The sequence below is a fragment of the Coregonus lavaretus genome, assembly GCF_964263955.1.
Source record: "Coregonus lavaretus genome assembly, contig: HAP1_SCAFFOLD_7962, whole genome shotgun sequence".
NCBI lineage: Eukaryota > Metazoa > Chordata > Actinopteri > Salmoniformes > Salmonidae > Coregonus > Coregonus lavaretus.
Window position 1 is genome coordinate 1 of NW_028166916.1, and position 13,189 is coordinate 13,189.

Genomic DNA, 13,189 nt, shown 5'->3' on the forward strand with positions numbered 1-13,189 from the left:
GCTGTGCTCGTACGAAATCTAAAACAATTGCTTAGGGTAGGCTATAGCTGCTAGGCTATTGTTGATTTCGTATCGTTTTGAGGACAAGCATTTGATTATGTTTTGATCTCAAAGTAAGAGATGTTTTTTTTCTTCAATTTCTACCAAATGCTTGTTTTTCCACAGCTATAGCTAAGGCAAAACTGTCAACATAGAACTTGCGAAATGAAGCATCGAAAAATGACAAGAACACGCAAAGAGAGGTTCTACAACTGTCCAATTGCTCCAAAGAGAGACTAGTTTATCATTTTATCTATTGCCAACTTCAACGATGTCTCTCGTGGCCAGCGATATCCCAACGGACGAAGACTTAGAAGATCTGGTGAGTCAACAACAGCGATGCTCAACTTTTCCACAGCCAATGTGTTGTTTTACGCCATCACTGTTTTAGTTTGCTACTGTAATACTACTTCTGTAGACTGTATTACTGTTTTGTGACATCACTGTAACAGCTGCAGTTACTGTATTGCTACTCTATTAGCCTACTATAAGTTGTATAGACTTAACTAACTCATTCTCCTCTTCTTGTTTCCAAGGTTGAGGATGGACTTTCTCTTGCAACCTACATATCAGACTCTGGAAAGGTGAGATGACTTCCTGTCCGCTCGTGTATTTCTCTGTGTGTGTGTGTGTGTGTGTGTGTGTGTTGTGTATGTGTGTGTGTGTGTGTGTCTGTGTTCTCCTAACCCTTGTTTGTGTTTCAACAGAAAGCCAGGAAAAAGAAGCCATCTGGTAAACCCCCCCCTTCTCCCAGTAAGACCAGCTATCATCTACAATAGATCTGACTTTGAGAATAAAGTTTCAATTCAACTCCATTGCTTTCACCACCCTAACTTTGTTGTCTGTCCGTGTGTGCGTCTGTCCGTGTGTGCGTCTGTCCGTGTGCGCGTCTGTCCGTGTGCGCGTGTGCGTGCGTGTGTGGTGTGTGCAGGGTCTCCGTATCTCTCCAGTATGGATGTGAACCCGAGGAGATCAGCGGTGTCAGCCTGGAGGCCCCTGAGAGGGACACTGGGGGAGACCCTAGGGGGGAGAGGTGACACCGTGGGGGAGAGGGGTGAGACAGCTCGGACCCCCGGAGAGAACTGTCTGGCTTCGCTAAGCAACGGGCACGGTGGGTACCATGGAAATAGAAACAGAACTTTACCACCATAGAAACCAGTGCTTTACATACCAATGTGCCTGTACTACAGAGAGAGAAGTCCATACCTAAACCCCCATAGGGACACACACATAGTTATTCAGCTAGTGTTATTGTCTTGTTGCTTGTTATTCCAGCTGACAGCTTGGAGTGTTTTGTTGTCCTCTAGTGATATGCCTTGCTCAGAGGGGAACCATGTCTTACAACATCATTCACTATAGGTCTACCGTTGTATTAAAAATATGTTATCCTCTCTTCCCCCCCCCCCCCCCCCCCCCTCTCTCTCTCTCTCTCTCCCTCCTTCCCTCTCTCTCCCCCTCCACCCCCCTTCATCTCTCTCTCTCTCTCCCTCCTTCCCTCTCTCTCCCCCTCCACCCCCCTTCATCTCTCTCTCTCTCTCTCTCTCTCTCTCTCTCTCTCTCTCTCTCTCTCTCTCTCTCTCTCTCTTCCCTCTAGGTCTGTCCCAGTCTCTGAGAGGGGGCTTTGACATAACACACACCTCAGCCCGGCTCTCCTCTTCTCCCTGCACTCCAGAGTATCTCCAACAGGCTCTGGGCATTAAGAAACACAAACACTCACGCTCCTCATCCAACGGTGTGTGCTGCGTGTGTGGTTGTGTATGTGTGTGGATGTGTGTGTGTGTACCTGTGTTCTATTCTGTGTGTGTGTGTACTTGTGTTCTATTCTGTGTGTGGTTGTGTGTGTGTGTGTACCTGTGTTCTATTGTGTGTGTGTTCCATTCTACGTGTATGTAACAGTTATTCTCCTCCAGACTACAGAGAGAAGGAGGACATGTATGATGAGATCATCCACCTCAAGAAGGTAAAGAACCACACACAAGTTATTTCAGAATATTTAGGTAAGTTAGCAGGCTAACTCATTGATCCTGCTTTGTAGTAGGTGATGGACATTTAGAACATTCTAGCTAATGCCTTTAGTCATGAATTCAGATGAATTGATCAGGTCTGTTCCTCTCTAAGAGTCTTCAGGCCCAGAAGTCAGAGAAGGATAGGATGAAAGCCAAACTACGGCGTCTGGAAGAGGACAAAACTAAGAAAGACAAACAGATAGAACAGCTACTGGATCCCACCAAGGTAACAACCACCAGCAGCATCACCTCAGATCATAGTGACTCCATGGAGGTCCCTGTAGCAGCTCAGATCATAGTGACTCCATGGAGGTCCCTGTAGCAGGTCAGATCATAGTGACTCCATGGAGGTCCCTGTAGCAGGTCAGATCATAGTGACTCCATGGAGGTCCCTGTAGCAGCTCTGATCATAGTGACTCCATGGAGGTCCCTGTAGCAGCTCTGATCATAGTGACTCCATGGAGGTCCCTGTAGCGGGTCAGATCATAGTGACTCCATGGAGGTCCCTGTAGCAGCTCTGAGCCTGTTGTTTTCCCTCCACAGGGACCGGAGTACACACTGAGTCTGGTGGACAAGAAAAACCAGGGGAGCCTGGTAAGTGTGTGTCTGTGTGTGTCTGTGTGTGTGTGTGTGTTGTAGAAAGGTGTTGATTGACATGTCCTGTCCTGCAGATTGTTAACGGACTAAAACAGAGAATCCTGAAGCTGGAACAGCAGTGTACAGAGAAAGAGAACACTGTGACGTAAGTCTGCCTGCCTGTCTGTCTCTGCCTGTCTGTCTCTGCCTGCCTGTCTCTGCCTCTCTGCCTGTCTGTCTCTGCCTGTCTGTCTGCCTGTCTCTGTCTGTCTCTGCCTGCCTGTCTGTCTCTGCCTGTCTGTCTCTGCCTGTCTGTCTCTGCTTCTCTGCCTGTCTGCCTGTCTGTCTGCCTGTCTCTGCCTGTCTGTCTCTGCCTGTCTGTCTGCCTGTCTCTGTCTGTCTGTCTGCCTGTCTCTGTCTGTCTCTGCCTGTCTGTCTGTCTCTGCCTCTCTGCCTGTCTGTCTGTCTGTTAGATTAATTTGTATTCATTTCGTAACACTGTCTCTGCCTGTCTCTGCCTGTCTGTCTCTGCCTGTCTGTCTGCCTGTCTCTGCCTGTCTGTCTGTCTCTGCCTCTCTGCCTGTCTGTCTCTGCCTGTCTGTCTGCCTGTCTCTGTCTGTCTCTGCCTGTCTGTCTGTCTCTGCCTCTCTGCCTGTCTGTCTGTCTGTTAGATTAATTTGTATTCATTTCGTAACACTGTCTCTGCCTGTCTCTGCCTGTCTGTCTCTGCCTGTCTGTCTGCCTGTCTGTCTGTCTCTGCCTGTCTGCCTGTCTCTGTGTGCCTGTCTGTCTGCCTGTCTCTGTCTGTCTGTCTGTCTGCTGTCTGTCTGCCTGTCTCTGTGTGCCTGTCTGTCTGTCTTGCTGTCTGTCTGCCTGTCTGTCTGTCTCTATCTCTCTCTATTTATTTATTTATTTATTTATTTATTTATTTATTTATTTATTTATTATACATTTTGCAGGATGAAATCTCTTGAGATGCACCATCTAGCTTTAAAGAGTGTCCAAATAAAAACACACACTGAGTGGACAAAACATTAGGAACACCTTCCTGATATTGAGTTACACCCCCCTTTTGCACTCAGAACAGCCTCAATTCGTTGGGGCATGGACTCTACAAGGTGTCGAAAGCATTCCACAGGGATGCTGGCTCATGTTGACTCCAATGCTTCCCACAGTTGTGTCAAGTTGGCTGGATGTCCTTTGGGTGGTGGACCATTCTTGATACACATGGGAAACTGTTGAGCGTGAAAAACCCAGCAGTGTTGCAGTTCTTGACTCAAACCGGTGCGCCTGGTACCTACTACCATACTCTGTTCAAAGGCACTTAAATCTTTTGTCTTGTCCATTCACCCTCTGAATGGCACACCTACACAATCCATGTCTCAATTGTCTCAAGGCTTAAAAAATCCTCCCCTTCATCTACACTGATTTGAAGTGGATTTAACAGGTGGGATTAGTAAGGGATCATAGCTTTCACCTGGATTTATCTGGTCATGGAAAGAGCAGGTGTTCATAATGTTTTGTACACTCAGTGTATATCACTAAAGTATAATATTTTCTGTATGGTTTTAGTTGATTATAAAATCAAGATGAGTAGTATCATCTTCATCCTGTCATTTCCTGTTGTGACAGTAAACTGCAGAGTGAGCTGAAGACCACTAATCTGGAGGAGTTGAAGATCACAGTGGAGACCTACTTTGAGGAGGTAAATCTCTGCTCTCTGTGCTAGTGCAGTTAGATGTTTTATTTGTATTTGAACGTGACCTTTTCTGGTCCTAACGTGTGTGTGTGTGTGTGTTCTCCAGATTCAGAGACTGCGGATGATATTGGACGCAACAGAGAAAAGGTACAGAAAGTTTACATTTTAGTAATTTAGCAGATGCTCTTATCTAGAGTAACTTACAAGAGCAATTATGGTTAAGTGCCTTGCTCAAGGGCACATTGGCAGATTTTTTTCACAGAGTCGGCTTGGGTATTCGAACCAGCGACCTTTCTGTTACTGGCCCAACGCTCTTAACCGCTAGGCTACTTGCCGTCCCATTCACAGACTTGTTCACTTACATTTTCGGTTCAATCTCATACCCTCTTCTCTCTCTCTCTCTCCTCTCGCTCTCCCTCCCCCCTCGCTCTTCTCTCCCTCTGTAGTAGTAGAGCAGAGAGTAAAGGTTCTCAGAGGCAGCAGAAGGTTCTAAGCTCTACGGTTCTGCGTCTATCAGAGAACATTAAACAGCTACAGCAGGAGAACCACACACTGAGAGAGGAACTGAACACAGACAGCCCAGCCAGTGGGCTGAAAGGTACACATACACACTCTGAGAGAGGAAATCAACACAACACAGCGGGGTCAAAGGTTCAATAACAAATGGCCCATTCTCCTGTATTCCTAGTATTTCTAATGGATGATATGTTGTACTTGTGTTTCAGCCTACAAAGACTGGAGCAAACAGAGACTATTGAGGAGACTGGTGGAACTGGAGAGGGTGAGTAGATGGAGCCTTTCTCCTTCACACAACACTTATTCTCCTCCTCAGTTTCCTGGTTTGTCCTACACAGTGGAATGGAGGGAATAACCTAGGCTTCAGCTCAGGGGGATAACACAGTCTTGTGGCTCACACACACACACAGACACACGTTAACCCTACCTGTCCCTTCCTGTGTTAGAGGTTAGAGGAGGTGAGGAGAGCCCCAGGCAGGAGGAGTGGAGTGGACAGAGCCGTCCAGAACGTTAACCCTACCTCTCCCTTCCTGTGTTAGAGGTTAGAGGAGGTGAGGAGAGCCCCAGGCAGGAGGAGTGGAGTGGACAGAGCAGTCCAGAACGTTAACCCTACCTCTCCCTTCCTGTGTTAGAGGTTAGAGGAGGTGAGGAGAGCCCCAGGCAGGAGGAGTGGAGTGGACAGAGCAGTCCAGAACGTTAACCCTACCTGTCCCTTCCTGTGTTAGAGGTTAGAGGAGGTGAGGAGAGCCCCAGGCAGGAGGAGTGGAGTGGACAGAGCAGTCCAGAACGTTAACCCTACCTGTCCCTTCCTGTGTTAGAGGTTAGAGGAGGTGAGGAGAGCCCCAGGCAGGAGGAGTGGAGTGGACAGAGCAGTCCAGAACGTTAACCCTACCTGTCCCTTCCTGTGTTAGAGGTTAGAGGAGGTGAGGAGAGCCCCAGGCAGGAGGAGTGGAGTGGACAGAGCAGTCCAGAACGTTAACCCTACCTGTCCCTTCCTGTGTTAGAGGTTAGAGGAGGTGAGGAGAGCCCCAGGCAGGAGGAGTGGAGTGGACAGAGCCGTCCAGAACGTTAACCCTACCTCTCCCTTCCTGTGTTAGAGGTTAGAGGAGGTGAGGAGAGCCCCAGGCAGGAGGAGTGGAGTGGACAGAGCCGTCCAGAACGTTAACCCTACCTCTCCCTTCCTGTGTTAGAGGTTAGAGGAGGTGAGGAGAGCCCCAGGCAGGAGGAGTGGAGTGGACAGAGCAGTCCAGAACGTTAACCCTACCTGTCCCTTCCTGTGTTAGAGGTTAGAGGAGGTGAGGAGAGCCCCAGGCAGGAGGAGTGGAGTGGACAGAGCAGTCCAGACTGACCACCAGACCACACCCACGGAGACAGAGGTTGCTACGCCACCGGGGATAACCACCGTAGCAATGGAAGGGGGCGTTGCCGTGGTAAACACCCAACAGGAAGGGGAGGGATTTGTCTGTCTGAAGGGGTGTGTCAGCCAACTGGAGCAGGATAAGGCGGAGCTACAGGAGACGCTGACCAATAGAGAGTAAGAGAGACACTACTATGACTACAGCAATGCAGTATGGGAAATTGAAATTGGAAATCGGCAGTAATTGCAATAGAATGTTTGATATTGAGTTATTGGTATTATGATGGTGTTCTTAGTATTGAGAATATGTTTAGAGCGTTCTCAGAGTGTTTGGAATCTTCTGTTTTCAGGGAGGAGGTGAAACGACTGATCGCTGAGTCTTCTGTTTTCAGAGAGGAGGTGAAACGACTGATCGCTGAGTCTTCTGTTTTCAGGGAGGAGGTGAAACGACTGATCGCTGAGTCTTCTGTTTTCAGACAGGAGGTGAAACGACTGATCGCTGAGTCTTCTGTTTTCAGAGAGGAGGTGAAACGACTGATCGCTGAATCTTCTGTTTTCAGGGAGGAGGTGAAACGACTGATCGCTGAGTCTTCTTTTTTCAGGGAGGAGGTGAAACGACTGATCGCTGAGTCTTCTGTTTTCAGAGAGGAGGTGAAACGACTGATCGCTGAGTCTTCTGTTTTCAGGGAGGAGGTGAAACGACTGATCGCTGAGTCTTCTGTTTTCAGGGAGGAGGTGAAACGACTGATCGCTGAGTCTTCTGTTTTCAGGGAGGAGGTGAAACGACTGATCGCTGAGTCTTCTGTTTTCAGACAGGAGGTGAAACGACTGATCACTGAGTCTTCTGTTTTCAGAGAGGAGGTGAAACGACTGATCGCTGAATCTTCTGTTTTCAGAGAGGAGGTGAAACGACTGATCGCTGAATCTTCTGTTTTCAGAGAGGAGGTGAAACGACTGATCGCTGAGTCTTCTGTTTTCAGAGAGGAGGTGAAACGACTGATCGCTGAATCTTCTGTTTTCAGAGAGGAGGTGAAACGACTGATCGCTGAGTCTTCTGTTTTCAGAGAGGAGGTGAAACGACTGATCGCTGAATCTTCTGTTTTCAGAGAGGAGGTGAAACGACTGATCGCTGAATCTTCTGTTTTCAGAGAGGAGGTGAAACGACTGATCGCTGAATCTTCTGTTTTCAGAGAGGAGGTGAAACGACTGATCGCTGAGTCTTCTGTTTTCAGAGAGGAGGTGAAACGACTGATCGCTGAAAGAGAGCAGGAAGAGGAAGAGATGGAGAGGAGGCAGAATGAACAAAGGAGTGAACATGAGAAGGAAGCACAACTCTACCAGTATGTATCTCCCAGTTCAACCTGAACTTCCTGACTGGTGAATACACTATTACACAATCAATGGTGTTTACAGCTTGTATTTAAATACCGTATTAAGATCAAATATTAAATAATTACTACTTTATCTATTTACAACAGGCTTATAACCACTGTGACATGCCCACAGAGGTTGTATGGAAACTTCTTCTCTCTGTGTGTCTGTGCCATAAAGTTTCCATGGAAACTTCACCTTTCTACTTGTCTAATTTCTCCTTGTCCAGACTGGAGATAGAACAGCTGACAGTGAAGATACAATCTCTGGAGGAAGAGAAGAAGAGATGGACTGAAGAAGAAGAGAGAGAGCGGGAGGAACAGAACCAGGTGAACCGGAAGGAGAACCCAGAAGAGAGGGAGGAGAAGGAAAGAGAGGAGAGAGAGAGGGCAGCTAGGGTGATCCAGAGAGAGTGGCTGGAGCACAGAGAAAAGGTAACTCACTAACTAACTAACCAGAAACAGACATTTTAAATAATCTGTTGTACCTGCCAGCTGCCACTACAGAACTGGAAATACTTTTGAAGGGGAATGAAGACAAATGTCCATCTCCCCCCAGGACACAGTGTTGGTCCAGTCAGCAATAAGAGGGCATCTCCTCAGACAGAGCCATCTAGCTCACCTCCGAGACACACACACCAGCACTCACAGCAAGGTAACACACCACATACATACACACACACCACACACACACACACACATCTGCAATGTTGTAGTTCAACCAAATAGCCACTTAGTGGCACTGTTGTACCGTATTTAAAATGGGTATCTATTGAGTTGAGTGAAAATGCCCTAATTAGGCTCTGATCTAAGAGTTACTATTTAATGTTTCATTTCCAGAGCGGCCAATCAGAGCGCGGCAGTGATGTTACTTCCTGTGTGGAGGGTGATGGGGAGCTGGATGCCTTGACGCTGATCCAGTCTGTGTTCCGAGGTCACCTGACACGCAGCGCACTAATGACGGAGAGGTGACACACACACACACACACACACACACCACACACCACACACCACACACACACACACACCACACACACACCACACAGTTATAATAATATGCCATTTAGCGACTTACAGTCATGCGTGCATACATTTTTGTGTATGGGTGGTCCCGGTGTTCGAACCCACTACCTTGGGGTTACAAGCGCCGTGCTCTACCAGCTGAGCTACAGAGGACCACATATTGGGAAGTGTCAGTTTTTTAAATTGTATGTATAACTGTCTGTTTGTAGCTCTGAGTCTCCAGCCCCTCCTCCCTGTGGGCCCACCCCAGCCCCTAGAAGAGTCCCCTCTGTCCCTACAACACACACTCGCAGCAACACAGGTGAGACACACACACACACACACACACACTGAATCTGACACCTTGGTGGCACAGTGCTGACTGAAGGACAAATCAGGAATGTAATATGTGTGTGTGTGTGTGTGTCTGTGTGTTAGCCCCTCCAGGCAGTGATGAAGATGTAACAGAGCTGAGTGAGGAAGATCCCTGGCCTGTCTCGAACACACTGTCCAACACGAGGAGACTCACACCAGGTACGGAGTGTTTGTGTCTTTCTCTCTGTGTGTGTGTGTGTGTGTGTGTGTGTGTGTGTGTGTGTGTGTGTGTGTGTGTGTGTGTGTGTAATATGTGTTCCTGTGCTTCGCCTGTAGCCCAACTACAGCTCCACCCACCTCCAGACTCCAAGGTTGCCAAGGTGATGGACTCTGAGGATTCCGACGATGACATCATCGTGTCTCCGTCTCGTTTCGTGAGGAGAGAAGAAATCTACTTCTAGACCAGAGCATTGCACTATGGGATATGTAGTGTGTGTGTGTGTAGCTGTGTGTGCAGGGTTTTTCTCAAGCCCTACAGGAACACCAGATTCAATCAAGGTTCAGAGGAGACGCTGATAAGTAGAATCAGGTATGTTGCTAGTGCAAGGCTGGAACGAAGTCCTACACGTTAGTTAGTGTAGGGCTGTACAAATAAAATAAATCCTGCACATATCCAGGAGGGTTGGTTGGTCACCCCTCTGCCCCAAACATCTCTCTTCTGATATAGATCCTTTTATGTTGCCAAAGTGCCTGAGTGCTCTATATAGATTGTTGATGATCATAAACAAAGTTGTAAACCATGAAAGAGTTTATTGCAGAATGAGCGACTTTAATTAATGTCTATCAACAGAAGCACTGCTGATTCAAACTGTGAAATCATCATCATCATCATCGTAATAATATTCTACTGCAATATGATGCTCAGAGGAATGTGTGTGCCTGCGTGACTGTTATACATGTTATTTTATCATTCCATCTTTGTGTGTGTTTTTTACATGTTTTATTATGATCGCTATAATCCATTAAAATAATGTTTTATCTGATTTTAAATGATTATCTTTCCTTGTATCGTAAACACTTTAGGGGTCAGGGTGTTTCTTGGTTTTTTATGAAAAGGTGTGTTGTGATGTTTTTTAGTGGCCATAAACTGGGTTGTGAAACTGCACTACAGTCACACGGTCGAAAGGGGGGGTCTGCGTATTTGCGCATTCAACCACCGCTCCACTATGCACACACGGTCGACTGAGATCTATTTGCAGAGCGAGCTGCAGTGAGAAGAAGCCTTGTCCTCCTGGGTTTTCGAGGTTCTGTTTGCTTCACCCTCCAAATCCGTTAACGGTGAACAATGTAGCAGCCGACGACGATTCATTACCGGGAGGACATTCATAACGAACTCACGGGACCGCTCGCAGAACGGACGTTAAATATCAGTTTCATTGGAGGTCATCTAAACCTGAAATCCCCTTTCTCCTTGGGATCTAGAAAAGCGGGTATTTGATTAGTGGATATTTGTCTGACAAATCTAACCGCAATGTAACGACATTTTTAGAGTGGTAGGCTATCTTTCTAAGGCGTGGATGTCCGTTATTGTTCGATGAGATGTGAGATAGTTCTTGTCGTGATTTCTGCTGCAGTCCTGCAGTTTTAGCCTACATCGGCTGTATAGGGAACAATAGCCTACAATCAGTGGGTGAATAGGTCCTTGGTGGTGAAACCGCTAGGCTTCAAGTTCCCACATTGCAAAATGAGACTTGGTTACATTCACGCATAGCGTGGACCGGAATAGGGCATTATCTGTCGTCCTGGCTAAACGTTGGGAATGCGGTAATGGAGAACAGGAATAATCCAATATAGCCGAACCACGCGTGGCTGGAATCAACGAACAGACCCGAGGGAACGAGAATGTTGGCGGCCCTGGAAACTGTAGCACGGTAAATCAATCAACGACCGACTCTGAGTAACCGAATGATTGCTGATTTGACTGTGGCCTCTGTGGATGGTATTCTACCCCAAAACAAACCGTCAATAACGGATAATCTATATTTGAATTGATTACGGAATCACATCAACGATAACAACCCACTCGGCGCATTACACTATCCCAAGTTCAGAAGAGAATCATAGCCTGTGCGTGGGCGTTGTTGACCGGAGGGGACACATCATATTTCGGGTTGACAGATTGGTAGTGACACCGGCAGGTCTGTGTGTGTGAGAAGAGGATGGCAGCGGTAGTAAACTACTCTCCCCCGTGGTGGGTCAACCTGCTCCACCGCCTCCCCCACTTCAACCTGCAGTTTGAGACGGTCAGCAGCGACTTCAGACCCGAGGACTCAGAGTACCAGAAGGTAGGTTTGGAACACAAACACCCAACACAAGTACACGGATGCATGCATGCAGGCAGGCCACACACAATCCTGACAGAGAAGCACGTCCTATTCCCACAATCGCCAAGGCCTTGTTCAATCAAAACCGTTATCCAGATCTCCACTCACTAAGGCCTTGTTCAATCAAAACCGTTATCCAGATCTCCACTCACTAAGGCCTTTTTCAATCAAAACCGTTATCCAGATCTCCACTCACTAAAGCCCTATAGAGGGATCTACTACCCAAGGGGAAACATATGGTTGGTCCATCATACCATCCTAGGTAGTATTCCAACACTCAGACACTTCCTCATCTCCTGTCCTCGTCTCATCTCCTATCCTCGTCACCTCGTCACCTCATCTCCTATTATCGTCTCCTCATCTCCTATCCTCATCTCCTCATCTCCTATCCTTGTCTCATCTCCTATCCTTGTCTCATCTCCTATCCTTGTCTCCTCATCTCCTATCCTTGTCTCCTCATCTCCTATCCTTGTCTCCTCATCTCCTATCCTTGTCTCCTCATCTCATCCTGTCTCCTTTCCTTCATAATAACAAATTGATGCAGAAACAGTTCAACTCCATTACTACGTAATTAAAAAAACTATGACTTTTGTAACTACGTCTTAACACATAGTGTTACTAGTGTTATTACACATGTAGGAGCATCGTCAGTGGGTTGTTTAGTGAAGAAGGGATGGATAGAGGAGGGAAAGAGAGGAGGAATGGTGATTTAGAGGAGGAGGGGTTACCAAGTTCAAGTGGTGAGTGTGGGAAGCTTCCTACAAAATGACAAAGAAGAGAGAGAGAGAGAGAGAGAGAATAAGGGGAGAAACCCAGGAAGAGCGAGAGAGAGAAGAGAGAGAGATGTGCCATAGACCAGTCATTGAGTTCAGGACAGGTATAAATCATTGAGAGAGAGAGAAGAGAGAGAGATGTGCCATAGACCAGTCATTGAGTTCAGGACAGGTATAAATCATTGAGAGAGAGAGAGAGAGAGAGAGATGTGCCATAGACCAGTCATTGAGTTCAGGACAGGTATAAATCATTGAGAGAGAGAGAGAGAGAGAGATGTGCCATAGACCAGTCATTGAGTTCAGGACAGGTATAAATCACTGAGAGAGAGAGAAGAGCGAGAGATGTGCCATAGACCAGTCATTGTCTATGTAGTAGACAACCATAGTCTGTCTACTACAGCATCATAAAGCTTCTTTCAAAACAAGTCTTGTTAGTCTGCTGTAATTATAGCTGGTTTTGCTCCTGCCTCCCAGCCCAACCCTGTCTCTGTCTCTCTCCTTCTCTCTCCTAAATCAGGACTCAACTGCTAAGTACCCATTTCCTCCAAACCCCATTTAGGGGGGACACTAAAACCCTGTGTGTGTGTGTGTATGTGTGGAGAGGAATTCTAAGGGCCCTAATTCAGACTAATTGCGTCCTGCTGTATTTTGGTGCCTGGACTGTTTCTGTGTCACTGAGCTTTCACCATTGTGTGTGTACATACAAGTGTTCGCATGAATTTACAGTATGTGTCAAATGTTTTTGTGTGACTAGATATTTAGCTGTGTGTGTGTGTGTTTGTTTGTTTGGCCTGGTTGTTTGAGGTGAGGTCACAGCTAGCCCCTAGGGAGTTGTTGTCAAGGCGACACGTCTGTAGCTTGTTGTCAAGGCAAGGCGACTCGTCTCTAGGGCCCTATAGAATCCATGCTGCGGAGGACGGAATCACGGAATCCAGACAATAAAACGGTAAAATGTAAAATGTAAATATATTGAACAATATTCAAAAATGTATTGAAGAACTCAGTAGAAAATCAACTAAATGTATTGAACTTAGTAGGAAACGCATTAATTTGCCCAAGTTAATCATAAGACATGAACAAAATGCATCAAGTCTGTATGTGTGCGCTTTTATCTACCACTATGTGTAGCCGTTAGCGGTGATGCTAATAACA

General features: G+C 46.9%; 1 protein-coding gene across 1 annotated transcript; it reads left to right on the forward strand.

Moving 5' to 3' along the window:
* Positions 1-27: 27 nt before the first annotated feature.
* On the forward strand, positions 28-9,923 carry iqce (IQ motif containing E). Its single transcript, XM_084189374.1, has 21 exons — positions 28-361; positions 576-623; positions 747-792; positions 971-1,150; positions 1,634-1,771; positions 1,950-1,999; positions 2,158-2,271; positions 2,589-2,639; positions 2,717-2,787; positions 4,254-4,326; positions 4,427-4,467; positions 4,767-4,918; positions 5,046-5,101; positions 6,120-6,370; positions 7,426-7,533; positions 7,794-7,998; positions 8,123-8,218; positions 8,404-8,531; positions 8,796-8,887; positions 9,004-9,099; positions 9,217-9,923. The coding sequence occupies exons 1-21, from the start codon at positions 311-313 to the stop codon at positions 9,339-9,341; spliced, it is 2,172 nt and encodes a 723-aa protein (XP_084045500.1). The 5' UTR covers positions 28-310; the 3' UTR covers positions 9,342-9,923.
* The last annotated feature ends 3,266 nt before the right edge of the window (positions 9,924-13,189 follow it).